Below are 17,533 nucleotides of genomic sequence, written 5' to 3'. Positions count from 1 at the left end.
ATGAATTTTCTAAAGTTATTAAATTTATTTAATTTATATAGTTTGAGAAAAGAAATATACTGAAGTTTATACTTCTCTATCAGCTGAGTATTTATAAAAGTATAATAAAGAAAATCACTGTCTATTATTATATATATATTGACTAGACTATTTATAATAATAGAGATTATAATTATATCTGCTTATATTTTCTACTTAAATCTTCAGCTGATTTATTACTTCTTAAGTTTTTATCTATATTTTAGAGTAAAAACTTTTTTTTTCTCTGTTTTTATCTATCTATAAATGATACAGTGTTTATATATATAAGAAATCAACTTAAAAGAACTGTATTTGAATACTGATTTATAAAGTGCTCTGATTTATTGCAGTATATACAGACTTCTCTAGTAATTTAATTAACAGTATTTTTATCTAAGATATTGAAAATTTTTGAGTATTTGATATTTATATAAGAGATTCAGTTTATTGATTCTGATTCAGATGTGAGAATTGCTGTAGAATAATTTAAAATATATATATTTACTCAGTAGAATTCTTTATAACTTTGAAATATATAAAATTATAACAGATTATTATTAAATAAATAAAAATCTGTGCAGTATTTACTATATATTAAAAATCTTAAATATTTTATACTTCAGTTATATAATTAAAAGTTCAAATTTTTGAATAGTATATTAATTTTAATAATATTATTTCAGTTCTATTTATCTACTTCTAAAAGTTTATAATTAAATTCAAATAAATAGATTATTAATACAGTGTTTTTCTGATAAATTTTATTTAGTCAGTCTAATATTTTAATCTGAAATATAGAATTAAAAAAAATATTAAATTATTGAAAAACTAACTCTGATATATACTAATTATCTAAGTAGTAATTTATTCAGAGTTGAAATTTTACTAATATATTATCATCTAATCTACTGTGAATATACTATATTTGATTTAATAATAAATCTATTACTTAGTTATCAATATTCAACTTAATATTTATTTTTAATTTTTATATAAAATATAATACTAGATTTTCTATATACTTATTAAAAATTAAAAATTTCTTTTTCAAAGACTTTTTGTAAAATATAAGTATAGAGAGAATAGTAAATATAAATATATTTATTTCAGTAAATTATTATTATAGCTCAGTTATCTACAGTATTTACTGCTGAAGAATATTTTATAAATCTAGATTATTATTTATTATATTCAAATACAGCAGATATTTGTAAATCTGTTGATAACTTATTTTAATATTTAAAAATATATAATTCTAGAAAATGAAATACTTGTAGATATTCAGACTTTTATAAATATTATTTACAGTATTACAGTACTAAGTTTATTAAGCTTTTTTATAAATACTATTTACAGTGTTATAGTTTATAAATATTTGAATCTCTTTATAAGACAGTTGATTGTATTATAAATATTTAGATATAATAATCTATATATTTAATAATAAAAGTATTTAAATTCAATAAAAAATTTATATAATGACTAGATATTCAGATCTTTTAATATAATCAATATACTTGAGTATAGAAACTGATAATAAGATATTTAAGTTTTAAATATAATTAATACACTCAGATATAGAAACTAATAACTAGATATTTAAGTTTTAAATACAGATGAATTAATTTGTAATATAATAAATATATTATTAATTAAACAGATATTACTGATGTTGTAGATTAAATCATTTATATTATTCACACAGTTTATATAATTCATTTCAATAATACTATCAACAAACTTGACACTATTCTGATAATAGTTTATAAATTAATTAAAAAAAGAAAGAGAAAGAAGATTAGAAAAAGAGATTGTATAAAAAAGATTTTTATAGATAAAAGAATTAAAGTGAAAGAAATATTGAAGATTATACTCTGAAGAAGCACAGAGTGAAAGAATTATTAGAGTATTAAAATATATATAATTATAAGATGAAATTATAAGAAGATGTGAGAGAACTTTATGAGTATATATGAGTATATAAGTGTGTGGTAGAGGATTGATTGTGTAAGTTAACTATCAACAGATACTAACCTATCACATTGTGGATTTCTTTTCAAATCATGGCTTTTTGAAATGCTGACTCTAACTGTGAGTATGAAGTTGAAAAGAAAATTCTTGAAAGCCTCAATCATACATAATAGTAATGGTTTAGTTTTTAATTGAATAAAAAGACATATGAATCTATCTTCAGAAACCTTAAATTTCTACTAGTAGTATGAGAAGTCAAAACTTTTCACAGAAGCATCTGTACTATTGATAAAAATATACTAACTTATATACAATATATAAACTTAAACGAATTTTTTAATTACTTGATTTTGAATTAATGCAATTCATCACTCAGTGACTATCAATGTTCAACATCTATAAGGTCTCTGCTATAAGAACTAGTGGCAGCCTGCTGCTAACACTTTCAAAAAAAGGTGGCCAAACGCGCCTCCAAATTCAGGGGCAAATGAATTATTATACACAAGATATAAACGCACTTTCAAATAGCTGATAATATATCTGTAACTAAATAGCACAAAATACCAATAGCAGAAGGCTGAAATATTGAGCTGCTTCAGAACGAAGCAAGGTGAAGTTAGCTGATTAGAGGATGCAAAGCTTAGCCGCATATAGTTAATAGGCCACGTTACTGCTCATAAAATACGGAAAACTCGTTTTTCAATTATATATTGGAGAAGAGATTTTATCTCAGTTCTGATTTCTCATTTCCAAAGCTTGCAATCAAGATCGAGTAGATTTTACTGAGGTAAGTGGTGGATTATGTTAGTTGGGACGTGGGGCACTAGTCCTTAATAGGAAGTCCGGGCTCCATCTATTTTCATGACCTCTGCCAGTTTTCACTCCCATCGACTCATGCATCCGTCTATGATGGCCCCCACCCTATGCTACCGGTGCAAATCCGCTCGTGCCCTTATTATACGCCCCAAAAACAGACACAAGCTCTGCAAAGCATGCTTTGTCGAAATTTTTGAAACTGAAATTCATGATACTATAACCACGAATGCGCTTTTTAACCAGGGCGAACGCGTCGCGATCGGTGCCAGTGGTGGTAAGGACAGCACCGTCCTCGCCTCAGTTCTCAAAACGCTGAATGAACGCCACGGCTATGGCCTGGAACTTATGCTTCTCTCCATCGATGAGGGAATTAAGGGATACCGTGATGATAGTCTGGAAACAGTTAAGCGAAATGCAATGCAATATTGCATGCCGCTAGAAATAGTGGGATATGGTGAGCTATACGGCTGGACGATGGACCAGGTGGTTGCGGAGATTGGAACAAAGGGGAATTGCACTTACTGCGGAGTGTTCAGACGACAGGCGCTTGACCGGGGTGCTGCCAAGTTAGGCATTGGACATGTTGTCACTGGACATAACGCGGACGATGTTGCCGAGACGATTGTGATGAATCTGTTACGAGGTGATCTTCCTCGACTAGCGCGTTCGACGAATATTGTGACAGAGTCGTCGGCAAGTGATATCAAACGGAGCAAACCGCTCAAGTATGCGTATGAAAAGGAAATAGTCCTGTATGCCCACTATAAGAAATTGTGTTATTTTAGCACTGAATGCATCTATTCACCGGAGGCTTTTCGAGGGAGTGCGAGGACACTGATAAAGGATCTCGAGAAAGTGCGCCCGAGCTCTATATTGGATATAGTCAGGAGCGGGGAAGACATGGCGAGGCTGGTACCTCTGGAAATGAGTAGGTCTGGCAAATTGCTCACCCGTACATTTGCCGTGACCATGCGGGGAGGGACAGAGCGCTATGCGGCTGGCGGGTGCGGTAGCCAACGGGGAGGGATAAATGTTGGAGAAATGGCAGAGATGGAAAAAGAACTGGCGGGAAATCAGATTGCCAATGTTGATGAAACGGAGATTTTGCCGTATAGGAAGCTTCAAGGCAGTACAGGTTCGGGTCAACCGCGGATGAAACTTCAAACGATGGGCCAATGCGAGAGATGTGGTTATATGGCCAGTCAGAGGATCTGCAAAGCTTGCATGTTGCTTGAGGGACTGAACAAGAACCGTCCGAGAACCACGGTTGAAATGGCTGTTGACATAGATGAGGAAGAAAGCAGTTTGACATTTATGAGGCAGATGGAGGATGTTCAATTAGCGAATGGAAAGTAGCACAGGTTTTCATTTTTCAAGCCTTGAATATCATTGCATCAAGTCATTTCTAGTCAGCCATTGTAACGGGCGTACTACCGATTAATGGACTGGGCATTATCCTACTTATAAATTACGAATTGATTAAGAAGGAAAAAGGAAAAGAAACCAGAAGAAAAGATTGTGTGAAGGGGGTTCTGTAAGCGGTGGGTCAAGGGTCTCGCTGCTTATCTAGGGGATGTTCTTAGGACTCTACGAGGATCAAGCTATATAAGGTAACATAGTGTTATATCAGAACATATTCAGATAGAAGGATCAAATATTGAGGCAGTAGAATGTATGGGTCAGATTATATCAGAATGATTCACCGGCTCTTGGAAGGTTGAGCCGGCTGCTGGTTATTAGACAGAGCGAAGCGAAGTCTCTAAGAATCATACAAAGCTCCTGGAACCTGTTCAATATCCAATCAATCTCTATGAGAATAAACTTCACCATTCAGTTACCCATCTACCAATCAATGCCAGCTTACTAGCTGACTACCTGCCTGCCTACCTGCCTATCTATTTACTGACCTGCTTAAATGAATGAGATCCGCGAATGATATCTAGGTTGTTCGTCGTACATGTAAATTGTAAGGAAAGATCTATCTAGCAACAGCGAGATAGATATATGTAGGGGAATACTCGGTGAAATTTTTACCCGTGCCGGATCCCCATTACAGCAGTGATTATCAATTAATTTTTGAAGATCACAATATTCAAAATAATGGGCATACAGTTGAACATGGTTAATTTTTTGGGCCGGAATAAGGGTGTACAGTTGAATGTGGTTAATAAAAAGTTGAACATGGTTAATTTTTCGGGCCGGAATAACCTTCAGTGTGGTTTTGACCATAAACCATGTCAACCCCCCATTAAAACTACATACACTAGTCATCTCATACATATCTCACACATCTTCAAATGCATCAGACACAGTGATTTTATCATATTTCTCAGAGCTCTATTTCTTAGAAAACCTGGATTCTAACTCTATATCACTAATTCTAACTCATAACTGCTTTTCAGATGTTGAAGAGTCTCAGATATTGAAGTAGGACTGAATAAGAGCTGATTAATAATACAGTGAGGGTGTGTAAAATATGTTTAGTGTGTGTACATTTTAGTAAGGGAGTGAGGACTGAGCATGGTTTATTTTTCAGACCCACTTTTTTTAAACCACATCCAACTTTTAATAAACCACATTCAACTGTGACCCGCAAAAGAATTCTGTTTTGATATGAATTCCATTGCAGTGTAACAGGTGAGTGCGCTTGGCACGGCTAACTAGTTACCATATATCGCCTAGTGTCAGACCTTGTCCCACTTGTTCACCGCAAACTTAAATTTTGCTGTTTTTTTTTGGTCTTCGATCTATTGACCTTGCGAGAACAATTGAATTGCTCTTTAATGTTAACAGGCTACTCTGTTGTCGTGGCACTAAAGTAGTCGAGATGGCACGCTCGAAGGACGTCGAGAAGTCATCCGAGACAGCGAAGCCTACTCCTTCCGCGAAAAAATCGGTTTTCTCGAAGCCAAACACTTACAAGGTTAGTCAATCCATGCTGCTGTTTCTCGCGTTAGACATGCAAACAGGCTGATAGACATTTTGCAAGTAGAATGGAAATAAGAAAGGCGCTTCTATTTCTGGGAGCGCTGTTGTATCTCCTGCTCTCATCGCTGCTATTAGCAGCTTCCTTACCACCTACGGCTTCGACAAGACCAGCAAGGCTTTCGCTGCTGAGCGGAAGGCGAAGAAATCGATTATGAAGGCGGGAGTCAAGTCGAATGATAAAGCGACCACAAATACGCCTTTTTTAGTTGAGATTTTTGAGAGATGGGAGCTTAATCGCAATGCGCAGCATTCTGTGGAGAAAGAGGGCACACTGCGATGCGGCGACAGTGACAAAAGTGATACTAGCGATTCCGAGTCCGATTCCAACTTTTCTGAATCTAGCGACTCTGATGTTGTTATGGAGAGTGCGCGTGCGCCCTGTTCAGTTTTATCTTTATCTTCTTCCCCGTGCTCATCTTCTGAAAGTGAAAGTAGCGATGAGGACGTCAAGAAGGCACCAATTACTCAACCTAGCAATCTAAAACGCAAACATGACGATAGCTCGAGTTCGTCTTGTGATTCTGACTCGGACGAGGCCCATCCCGAGGTAAAGCGAACAAAGCTGACGACCGACAAACCAACGCTGAACTCATTGGCCAAGTCATCTTCTACTTCAGAATCGTCATCTGAATCATTTTCAGGCTCTGATACAGGTTCTGGTTCTAGTTCTGATTTCGATTGCGATTCCTCCTCTGACTCTAATTCTTCTTCGTCGACATCCGCATCTGTCAAGTCGAAGCTGAAACCAGTTACCAAATCGGCAGAAGCAGCTACAGTTGCTGCCCAGATTCCGCTTCCCGGGTCTGACAATAAAGGTTTTAGTGACTCTTCGCCCTCCTCATCCTCGCCATTTTCCGCAAGCTCATCCATTACAGATAACAGTCCGAGCTGCAGACATTCAGCAGATTCAAGTGCAACACTTAAAAATAGCTCCTCATCTAGCAACTCTTCTTCCGACTCATCTTCCAATTCATCATCATCTGACTCGTCTGTGAGCAAGAAGAAGAGAAAGGAACAGACAAGCAACCAATCAAACAAATCCGCGACCTCCTCCGCCATCCTCAAGAAAGCCGCCTCCATTACTTCAACGTCCAACGTCGTTTCAGCCCGGGGCTCAAACCCAGCCGCATCTACTCCACCTATTAAACATTCAGGGACTCAACCAACACCTTTAGCGCTAGCCGGGCAGCTGCCACACGACCACCCTTCTAATGCCTATATTCCATACGCGTATGCGGAACGTGCATACAAGGACCTCTCAGTAACTCGTGGAAAGGGGTTCACAAAAGAGAAAAATAAAAAAAAACGGGGTTCGTACCGGGGAGGGCCCATAGACATTGGCCCAGGTAAGTCATTCAAATTTGAAGACTAGTTTTGGGGTTGTAACTAGAAAACCCGGATGTTCGAAAGATGCACATGCTTCCATGTCTCACAACTTAGCAAAATATATTCTTTCTTTGTTGCTGCCTGCTGGTTTCTGTTCCTATATTAGAATCTCAAATGCAATGTTGTCATTCTCTTCCTTCTGTTAAATCGGTTTTCTTTAATTCCTAGCACTTCCATCTTCATTCACATCCTGTCATTTAAAATTTTCTCGACGGACTAGACAGTTTGTTGCTCTGTAAAATCCTTTATATTACCAAAATCCTATAATAGACTTGTGGTGTTCTAGCTAGGAAATATAATATCAGTGCAAACCAGTTTCAACGCCTCAATTGGAACCAATCCACAATATGGGGCCCAGCCAATTACATCTTCTATCCGCCCACATGTACTAACTTTTTTCTCATCATTTGCTTGTCCTTCTGCCCAGGACAAATATTCAGTTTCATAGTTGCTGAAATATCAAATAAAGACACAGTCATCTGTTGTTACCTTCAGAGAAAATTCTAGTGTCCAGAATTTTATTATCAATACTAGGTTAGATATGTGGTAGCCAATACAGCCACTCAGACTTCCAACAAAATTTAAATTTAGGAATTGAACCTTACATAGTAGTAATGAACATTAATCAAAACATATATACTGTTAGGCCACTGGGGCAAAAGAGCTCGATCACCACCAGCGCCATGCTGATAGTAGAGGGGACGAACCAATCCAACCCCCTAACATTTACTACTGGTATATATGTGAACGAAGCCCTACGATAGAAATTCCATAAAATTGAATGAGGTGACCGGTCTCAATGCGTTAATTCAGAACAACTAAATTGATCCCAACCCACTTAAATCCCATCTCCATCCATCTTTGTCCACTTCCCCGTCACCCTATCGGCTGCAACCAGCGCAGATCCCAACCGGGAACCCAACCGGGAACCCAACCGGGAACCCAACCGGGAACCCAACCGGGAACCCCACCTTAAACCCTCCCATCACACTTCCTTTTCCAACTACTTACTGCTTTTTCTAGCGGATGCTGCATCATAAACTTAACTCCATGGCCCCTATTCTCTAGCATCGGCCGCTCATGACATGAGACAACAAAATGGCGCATACTAGAGTTAGAATGCACATGTATCCGATTTCCTGTACTGGTATTTCCACCTGCAGGCACAGCCAGGTTACACGTCGGCTGACCCCTCGGGTGACTCATCTGAACTACGCTAGTGTAGGTCACCTGACCCTATAGAAAAGCTGACTAGTCAAAGGGTCAGTTGAGCTCCGTAGAAACTTAACCTCTTACAACATCTTACAAAACGACCGCCCGCCCCCCCCCGCGCCCACCACCCCCACCACCCTTTCCCCAACAATCAGTGACTAGTAGAATACCAATAATCCAACTACACAAAATAATAAGAATTGCTGCAATGACCAGCATGTTAGAAAAGCATGTAAGTATTTGACTAGTCACTAACTGGTTCTTCACTGGTATACTAAATAATATGCAGTGTCAGTACTGACAATACTTGGAGATTGGAAAGGGAGAGCTTGTGCTTCCAGATTTTGATGTAACAGTGAGTTCCTCTAGCAGCTTGATTTGCAGTTACTAGTAACTGACTGGTATTTGATTAGAAGCAAATCAAGTTGTTTGTTGGAGAAGCCTTCTGTTGTTTCCTGGGTTGTGCCAATTTAGTAAGTTTTGTTTGACTGGTTGAGAAATGGTGGGAACTGGTGTTCAATCAGTCTCTGACTAGTCAGACCAAAATGACTACAAACAATCTCAGGAAGCATGTGAAGAAACATGCTGGGGCAAATGTCGCAGATGGAGGCTGGGGAGGTGGCATAGCATATGATGATGTTGATAGAGCTCTTGGTATGAGTTGATTCCACTAGTATTTATGGAGTGCAGCACTAGTGGTTGATTAGTTGCTAACTAGTGGATAGCATTTTACAAAATGATTATTGCAAATTATGAGAATAATGCAGTGGGAATGACTAGTTCTGTACCAGTTATGCAATTGGAAGGACTGGGTGGTGGATCAATTGCTGAAACAGAGGCAGAGCTGGCTGTGGAGAAGGTACCTTTGCCCATGAGAAAGGATGGCAAGTTTGTAAGTAGTTCCACACCAGTGCTGGATTGGTAGGCAACTGATTACTAACTACTCATATTCAGCACAATATCACCTTGATTAAAAAAATTGTGAAAGATCGAGGGCTTCCAATTCCGTGCAAGGCATGTGAGAAAACTGGGAATGGTAAGTAATACAACCAGTAGTTATGTAGTTAATTAATGGTAGACACCAGTGGCTGACTAGTATCAACAGCCTGTTGTAAAGATTTTGAGAAGTGTTGTTACAAGGTGCTGTTTTCTTTGCCCTTGAAAGTAACTAGTGGTGCACCAGTTGTTGTTGAGTTCTCAGAGGTGGAGGGGGAACTGTTGGAATCCTCTGAGAAGGAAGTGGAGGAGGATGGTGAGGAATCTGAGGAGGGAGAGGAGTATGAGAAAGCATCAGAGGGTGGGGAGGATGAAATGACCAGTTAAGAACCAGTGGATAACTACTTACAACTAGTCCATGACTAGTTTTTTTCATATTATGTTTTTTGTGTTATTGACTAGTGCTTAGCACTAGTCATTTTCACAGTTCTTTTATCAAAGTGACTACTAGTCACTAACTAATACCCCACCAGTCATAGCACTGATGATTTTTGCTTTTCTTAAATTCCCTCCACTAAACCACTATCAGTCATTGCCTGATAGTCATCTAAAATTTTCAAGATCTGTTGTGTTTTTTCAATTATGAATATCAGTGTAGTACTAGTCATGATTGGTATTACACTAGTTGATATATAATTTCTTTTTTATTTAGTTTGCAACTACTAGTTCTTTACTACTAGTTACTAGTGAGAAGATAGTAATGTTTGTACAATTTGTACTATTTTATCAGTCAATGATCAGTCATATTTGATATTGAATTTCAGATCTAATATATATTTATCTGTTGCTCAGCATTTTCATTTATTGAAATTTATCTACAATTTTTACAATGTATTTTTTTACATACATATATATCCATTATATAGTATTTCAAATGACTCTTTTTGTTTTACTAATCCATGCAATATATTTTTATTGTTTTGAGTAAATGACTAGTTGAAAACTAATATTTGACTAGTGAGATAAAAAATCTTGTTCCATTTTTTGCAATTCCAACTGAGCACATCAATTGTTTAGTTCCAACTGCTCAATCTCAGCTGCTTGATGTTGAAGATTCATTTCTTGATTTTTAAGAACCAATTCCTTCTCACAAATCTGTAATTCCTGAAGATTCATTGAAGCAGCTCATCTGAGAAGTGGTACAGATAGTCCTTGACTGGAACTACACTAGTCAGTTACTGATATCACACAAGTAAGACACTACTGGTATTAAACATACTTGAGAGCTTGTGAATGATTTGACTGTGGCTCACTGCTTTGTAATGATATTACAGATGGTGTGCATGAGCACTGTTGATTTCTTGTTCCTCTTTTAGAAAATGATATATTAGCACTAGTGAAATACTAATCCTTAATTAGTTATTACACACCTTGCTGAGGTACTTCTATGCTGTGATTGAGATTGATTTCAAATATTGCCAGAAGATGAGGCTTGGTCTAGCAGAGAATTCTCCTCCAACACTTCCTCATCTCAAGCTCATTTGCATTGTTCTATTACTAGTCAATCACTAATAGAGAACTAATATATCAAAGTTATCTCACCTCTGACAATGCTGTTGAAATATCTTTGACTTAGTGCATTTGATCAATTGTTATGTGGAAGACCAAATTTGTTGTATATCTTGAGCTGATCAACATCTCTGGCATTCAATGTCCGGCCACTAGTTTCTGATTAGTATGTTACTGCTGAATGATTAGTGATATAACTTACTGAAGTACAGTTCCAAGTAAGGATGCATATCACCCTCATATCAAAGATTTGTTATGAGTCTGTTCAACAGCATTTGTATGCTTTTGAATTTCTTGATAAATTTCAGTTGCTATGAAAGAGCAATGTTTATTAAGTCCAGCTGCAATAACAGACTGCATTTTGTGGTGTGCTCAGTTGGCAACATTGGTTGACTCATTGTCTGAATGATATTATTAGTGAATGACTGATAACCAATCAGTGAATAATCAGTCATGATATCTACTCACCAATCATTAATCTGCATAGCTTCATGTAGTCACTATAGCTGGTGCAAGTTAAAAGACTTTGCATGTGATGGTGAAGATCAGAACTAGTTGAACTAGTTTCAATTGTGTGATCAATTCCTTGGAAAAAGTGAATATGACAGAAGATAATAAGATTTCTCAACTGCCATTTCCATCCTCGCTGCTGTGGGTTGATTTCATTTACAGCAAGTCCCAGACCTAACTAGTCAGTTACTGATCAAGTATCACTTATTTATCAGTAACTAACTTACCAGTCATCTGCTTTGTATCCATATCCATCACAACAGTATAAAGTCCATCATCATGCAAATGATGAAAGATTATATTCTGCTCTGTTACATCTTTAACAAGTGTAAAAAGTCTAAGAAATAGATCTTTGTACATTGTAGTTGTTTCAGTATTGACAATGACACGCAGAAGGGTAAAGACTAGTAGTTCACTTGTTAGATATTAGTAATATACTAGTCAGAGATATGACTTACTTTTGTTTTGCTCTGATAACATTGTAGCAAGAACAATTTCATTTATATGTCGATTCTGAATCCATTTGAATGACATATCAATTTCAAATGATTTTAGTGTGACAAGAACCTTGATTTGTTCTTTGAATGCACAGAAAATCATAAATTCACTGTTTGACTCATAAATGCGCTGAATATAAGGCTATTCACATTATCAAGACTGATCAGTCACTAGTGGATAACTGATGGACAACTGATGAATGACTGGTACTTACATTGTTGTCTTGTTGATCTTGCTCATATTGATAGACAACACCTGCAAAATCTCTCCCTTCTGGACAGTGAAATAAACACTCTTTATAAATAAGAGCTGCAATTCAATTCATATTCACTAAACTTGCATGAATCTGAGCAAAGGTATTTGTATGATATCTTTGACAGAGTTCTTTGACCTGCGGGGACTTGAGAAAGAGAGCTACAAGTAAATGATATTAGTTGAATACTAGTATATGATTAGTGAGTAACAAGTAACATACTGAGAGTGAGATCTGGATCATTCATTCGATGAATCAGATGAGCAACATCACGTGTGATATTGCTTGGTATTCATGATGGAAAAGGTGGTGGATGAGAATGTATTCCATGGGATCTTAATGCAATATAGGGTTTATTTTGCTGATCAATTGGAATAAGGATATCAAATGTAACATTGCATGATTGATGTACTAATATTCCTCACCCCTGAGCATGATCAATATCTAGAGTATATTAGTTAATGACCAATGAACTACTACTTATTGATTAGTGAGCAACTTACTGCAATGAGTTCGTTGAGTGCTTGTTGGAAATATGCCACTGCATAACTCAGCTTCAATTTGTAATTCTCTCTCAAAAAGCTGATTCAAATAGAAGACATTAATTCTAGAACTTGTTGATATTGCAAGAAAAAGGTGAGTTGAGTTGTGAGGTGTATAGTTCACACAGGCAATATATGGTTGGAAAACACCAGCAACATTCTATTATCATTATCAGTTATCAACTAGTGTTCCTCTGAGCAATGACTAGTTAGAGATCTACTCCTGAAATACTTACTGATTGTGTAAAGATTCATTATTCAGGTTTGCATGTTGGCAGAGAATTTTCACCGCATGCACGGTGTGAATCAAATTGTCGTTTTATACCATAGTACATACTAGTATAATATTAGTGTTGTACTGAAAGAATACTAGTGACAAACCAGTTATAACAAACCCAATTGCTGCCTGAATTGATGGTCTGTCTGTCTCTGGAGTTAAAGTGACTTGACAAGCAGATAGTCTCTGCCATAAAGCCTCATCAACTTGGGTATGTTGAAAATTCATCAAATCTGGTTGTATATATTCACAGTGTTGAATACCAGAACATTTATATTGATGTTGTATAACAGATGTTTGTAGATATGATGAATAGGTCTTTTTTGAAGGGGCAGTTTGTGACTTTCCATATTGAATCTATGTTGACATGGATGTATTAGTATCTCACTAGCAATATACTGATCATCCACTAGTGATTCATACCAGTGACCATGGTTTTTTAGCATCCTCATCATCAAGCAACTGTGTACCAATGATATATGTATATCCACCTTCTGAGGTTGCTGGATATTCAGGAATAAGACTAATATGCTCTATTTCCTGTGTAGGAAGTGTGCTTGTACTCCGGCGATCTGTCAAAATAATGGGTTCATGGGTTGGCTTACTAGTCAGTAAGCAATCAAATAGTAGTAAAAGACTAGTTTCACATACTGTGCTTTCATCCAAAACTTCTGTGTGTTCCTCAAGTCAATGCTCTTGATCCAAATCATGATCTAATAGATCACTATCATCTGAGAAAGAATCAATATTCATTTTTGCTGTGTGTATTAACAGATGTATCAGAAGGTAAAAGTTCATTTTTGTTTTATCCTCAGCTGACCCTTTTTGTGCCAAGAATTGTTTTGGGTCAGGTGACCTTCACTAGCGTAGTTCAGGTGAGTCACCCGAGGGGTCAGCCGACGTGTAGTCTCAGGCACAGCAGTACCAAGGTCCAAACCGAGCCTGAGGTTCTGCTCATACTATTGCCGATGTGGGCTGGTGATGTTGTCTATTGATGTGAAGTTAACACAGATTACGTTTGTCTCCACACCGACGTATACTTTAGGTCGATGGTGATTTTGATTGTTCTGTGAATATAATGGAGTGGGCTGAGCGTCTAGATAACAATATCTGTTCAGCACGCGCATGTCTAAAAGTTCGACAGCAGCGTTGACGCCGCCGCTGCATCCAGCTATCCCCTATGTATAGATGAATGAGGAAACGTAAGTTTTTGGCGAGCGCAACCTGCTATTGACAAGAATCCTTGGAATGGGAATAAATTGCTAGGATCTATCGCAAAGGTTACAGAGTAAATTTTTCCCGTTTTTGACGTGCACAAAAATAGGGCTGGGCATTTCTGAAGAGGATACGGAGTATGATTTGGGAAGATTTACGCTGCGTAATGACAGCAAGCAAGGATCATTCATGGTTCAAATATGAAATTGACCTGGACATGGACATTGGCTGCAGGGTTGTGAGTGGTAATGCAAATGTGCTATCGATGGCACAATCCTCAATTGTTTCGCCATTGGTGTTGAGGGCTCTTTGCCCTGGAGAATCGGTCCTCGTAAATATAAACTGCTTGATGAGGCGACAGGGCAGTCTTTGCAAATAATGGGTTCAAGAGCTAGAAGAAGAAAAGGAAATTGGAAATATTGAAGAAGGACAAGCTATTCAGAAATGCAGGAAAGGGGTTTGAGTTAATGGTGCTTCGGCGATCATGGAAAGGGATAGGAGAAGAGATATTATCAATTTTGACCTTCCTTGCGCTTGCATCTGGTCGACTGAACAATAACATCCATATATTAATATAGCCCTCAACACATGAAAAAAAGAAAGGTAGCGCAACTCTCCGTGCAATTAGAAGGCAAGCCTATTTACCACAGACATTCCCAGATCCGGAATGATCTCTGGTCATGAAAAACGCAAAGGTTGTGACACCCGGCAGCCACTTCTAATAGTCCCCTTGAAGAGAAGCGGATAATCGCTGTTTAAAGCAGAGACCCTACATAGCGCTGTTCCTAAATTTTGTCATATACCATGACCTGTCTGGAGACCGATGAATTCCGGTACCTATGGCTAGTAAGGAAAAGTTTTGAAAACCAGCAAGTTACAGGGGTTGGAAAACCTTGACATTAGGAATAAATACAAGACATGTTGAAAGCTCTGTATCCTTCTCTACTCTCGTAGACTCTTTCCTTTTTACGGTAACATTAGTGACCAAAGCGAGATTTGGATCCATGACCTCCGTGTTCTGAGTTATTCCGCGCTTACCTACAGAACGGCGTTGGAGGTAACACTGCCACCACTACTCTAACCCTCATAACCTCCGTGCAATGCAAAATAGAAGACGATGAAAAGCGGTTATTAAGCGAGTGTGATTATTTCATTATTCATATGAGTACATATGGTACGCTGGGGTATATATTGAATATACATTAAAAAAGATCGGAGAGTGGTGAAATATGGGCGAGTTTCGTTTACCAGGGAGTGACCTAGAGAAAAAAGATATCGCAATTGAATGGGACATGGGAAACATCAAGGAGGGATGTAACAAACAGTCTTGATATATGCTGAAACTGATGGAAAGAGTTGCTAGCAATATAGAAAAAACTACAGATGAGAAGCACAAAAGGGAAGGAAAAGAGATCCCGTCACAAGATTTGTATGTGGAACATTGAAGTTATCTGTGAAGTCTATGCTCCCCACATATCCTCATCGCTCATGACTAGATCTTCCTCCTGTTGTACTCGCAGTCCATTCTCCTTCCTTTTCTGTTTCCACTCTCTCCTGGTTACTACATGGCTAGGAGTAATAGGGGTGATCGGCGTGAAGGGCATGTAAGGGGAATATGGCGTGTGCGGGACCCCCGTTCGAGGGCCACCAGCCCTCAACATGCTCTCCCGACGCTCAACGATCGTGGTTTTAGTTGGTGTAGCACTTGCAGGCGAGGAGAATGCGCGAAATGGTAGCGTCGAGTTACTACTGCCGGTTCTGATATTGAGAGGCGTTGGGGCTTTCTGGGGTGGGGGGTCAAGAGATTTTTGGCCTGGATTGAGTGGAGGAGGTCCTGGGGTGTATATCCGAGGTGATAGCGGTTGGGTTTCAGAACAGTTACTCGACGTCAGTTCAGGAGAATACATGGGAGGTGAGATTGGAAGATTTCGCACCGACTTCCTTCGGGCTTTTCCGCTAGTCGTAGTGTCACGAGAACGCGAGCTGAGGAATGAAAGATTAGAAAGCCTCGATAACCGATGAGCCATTGGCGATAGAGGCGAGGAGGGCAATTGCTGATGCTGCTGTCGCTGTACTTGGAGCACTGAAGGATCTTTGGGAGGTGGAAATGTGGGCAGGTTCTTCAATCGGGCCTGCTGTGGATGTACAGGTAGTACAGGTAGTGCAGGCTGTCTTAGATGTCGAAATTCTGGAGGCACTTCAATAGATTCAGGAGAGGATGATGTGGCTTGTTGCTGTACGGGCGAAGTGTTATCGTCTTCGTTCGTATCGTACACAGAACGAGATTGCTTTGCGTCATGCTCCATAACAGCGGCGTAGAGCCGCTCCATTTCATCTTGGGCTTTTATTCGGTCCGCTTGAACGACAGTCTCATCGAATGTGGCCATACTCCCAGTTTGGGAGATCGGCGACGTAGGACTCCTAGAAGTGTTTGACCAAGGCATGCTGAAGGTGGATTTCCCCTTCTTTGGGCTTGGCCAGGTATGAGACTCTACTCCGCTTTCTGGAGTTAGCCAAAGTCTGCTTGGTGTTGCGGGGCTTATTGCAGCGTTAAGTGTCGGTTTTTGCGGCTTGACCATTTCCATGTCAAGAGTCCGGTTGGACTGTTGCGCGCTACGTCTTAGCCGTCTCCCCGTTGTGAGAAGGCAGCCCAGGAATATAACCACTGTGCCGACGTATGCGCCTACTATGGCGACAATATCTCTCCAGAGGAGATTGAGATCGCGAGTCGCAGAAGCCGAAAGTGGAGGGCCGTCCTCTGGGGCTGGAGCCGGGCCTTTGAAAATGTTGATTGACCGAATTGAGGCCGTATGGACAATAGAGGCCTGAATCAAAAGCAGGAGAAAACAAGTAACAGAGGGAGAAGATGGCAACCGTGAAGCGGACATCTCTTGATCTTCCAAATGTTATACCGCATCCGACATGCCAGGAATAAAGGCTCCCAGGCAATCCAGGTCACTTCCACCACTATAACAAAGGAAGTAGAGTTTACCACTCTGCGGGGTTATGCCAGATATAAGATCCATGCGAGGAGACTCAACGCTAAAAATCGTTCTTGGATTCGCAACAGGAATCTGCGGACGCCGCTCGAGTGATTGGTTCAACTCGTGAGGTAAATGGGAGGGAGAGCAACATGAAGCCAGAGAAAGGCAGTGAGAAGTGCGGATCATCGTGATCCCCAGAGCCACCATTATTCAGTATCCACGCCGGAAAATGTACGCAGAAGGAACACCACAAGGAAGTGCTGGGATTCCCAAGCTATCATGGTGGCCACTGGCTAGCACATTGTTCGAACTGGGCTGAGTGGTCTTGAACAAATGATTTGTTGCAGATTAAGCG

At 38.8% G+C, this 17,533-nt stretch overlaps 3 protein-coding genes across 3 annotated transcripts; 2 read left to right on the top strand and 1 right to left on the bottom strand.

The window, feature by feature from the left end:
- Positions 1-2,899: 2,899 nt before the first annotated feature.
- Positions 2,900-4,219, top strand: HCBG_06231 (VEG136 protein; the record flags this gene model as incomplete). Its single annotated transcript, XM_045433280.1, has 1 exon — positions 2,900-4,219. The coding sequence occupies one exon, from the start codon at positions 2,902-2,904 to the stop codon at positions 4,162-4,164; it is 1,263 nt and encodes a 420-aa protein (XP_045286448.1).
- Positions 4,220-5,600: 1,381 nt separating this feature from the next.
- Positions 5,601-7,326, top strand: HCBG_06230 (uncharacterized protein; the record flags this gene model as incomplete). Its single annotated transcript, XM_045433279.1, has 2 exons — positions 5,601-5,731; positions 5,801-7,326. 2 exons carry the CDS (start codon positions 5,636-5,638, stop codon positions 7,166-7,168), a joined length of 1,464 nt encoding a protein of 487 aa, XP_045286447.1.
- An 8,328-nt stretch (positions 7,327-15,654) lies between these two features.
- HCBG_06229 (uncharacterized protein) lies at positions 15,655-17,082 on the bottom strand (the record flags this gene model as incomplete). The annotated part of the gene is made up of 1 exon (XM_045433278.1): positions 15,655-17,082. One exon carries the CDS (start codon positions 17,080-17,082, stop codon positions 15,655-15,657), a length of 1,428 nt encoding a protein of 475 aa, XP_045286446.1.
- Between the last annotated feature and the right edge of the window lie 451 nt (positions 17,083-17,533).

This window comes from Histoplasma capsulatum (assembly GCF_000150115.1).
Source record: "Histoplasma capsulatum G186AR genomic scaffold supercont2.8, whole genome shotgun sequence".
NCBI classification, from domain to species: Eukaryota; Fungi; Ascomycota; class Eurotiomycetes; order Onygenales; family Ajellomycetaceae; genus Histoplasma; species Histoplasma capsulatum.
Note: the sequence above shows the minus strand (reverse complement) of the source record. Positions and strands in the feature narration are given on the sequence as shown.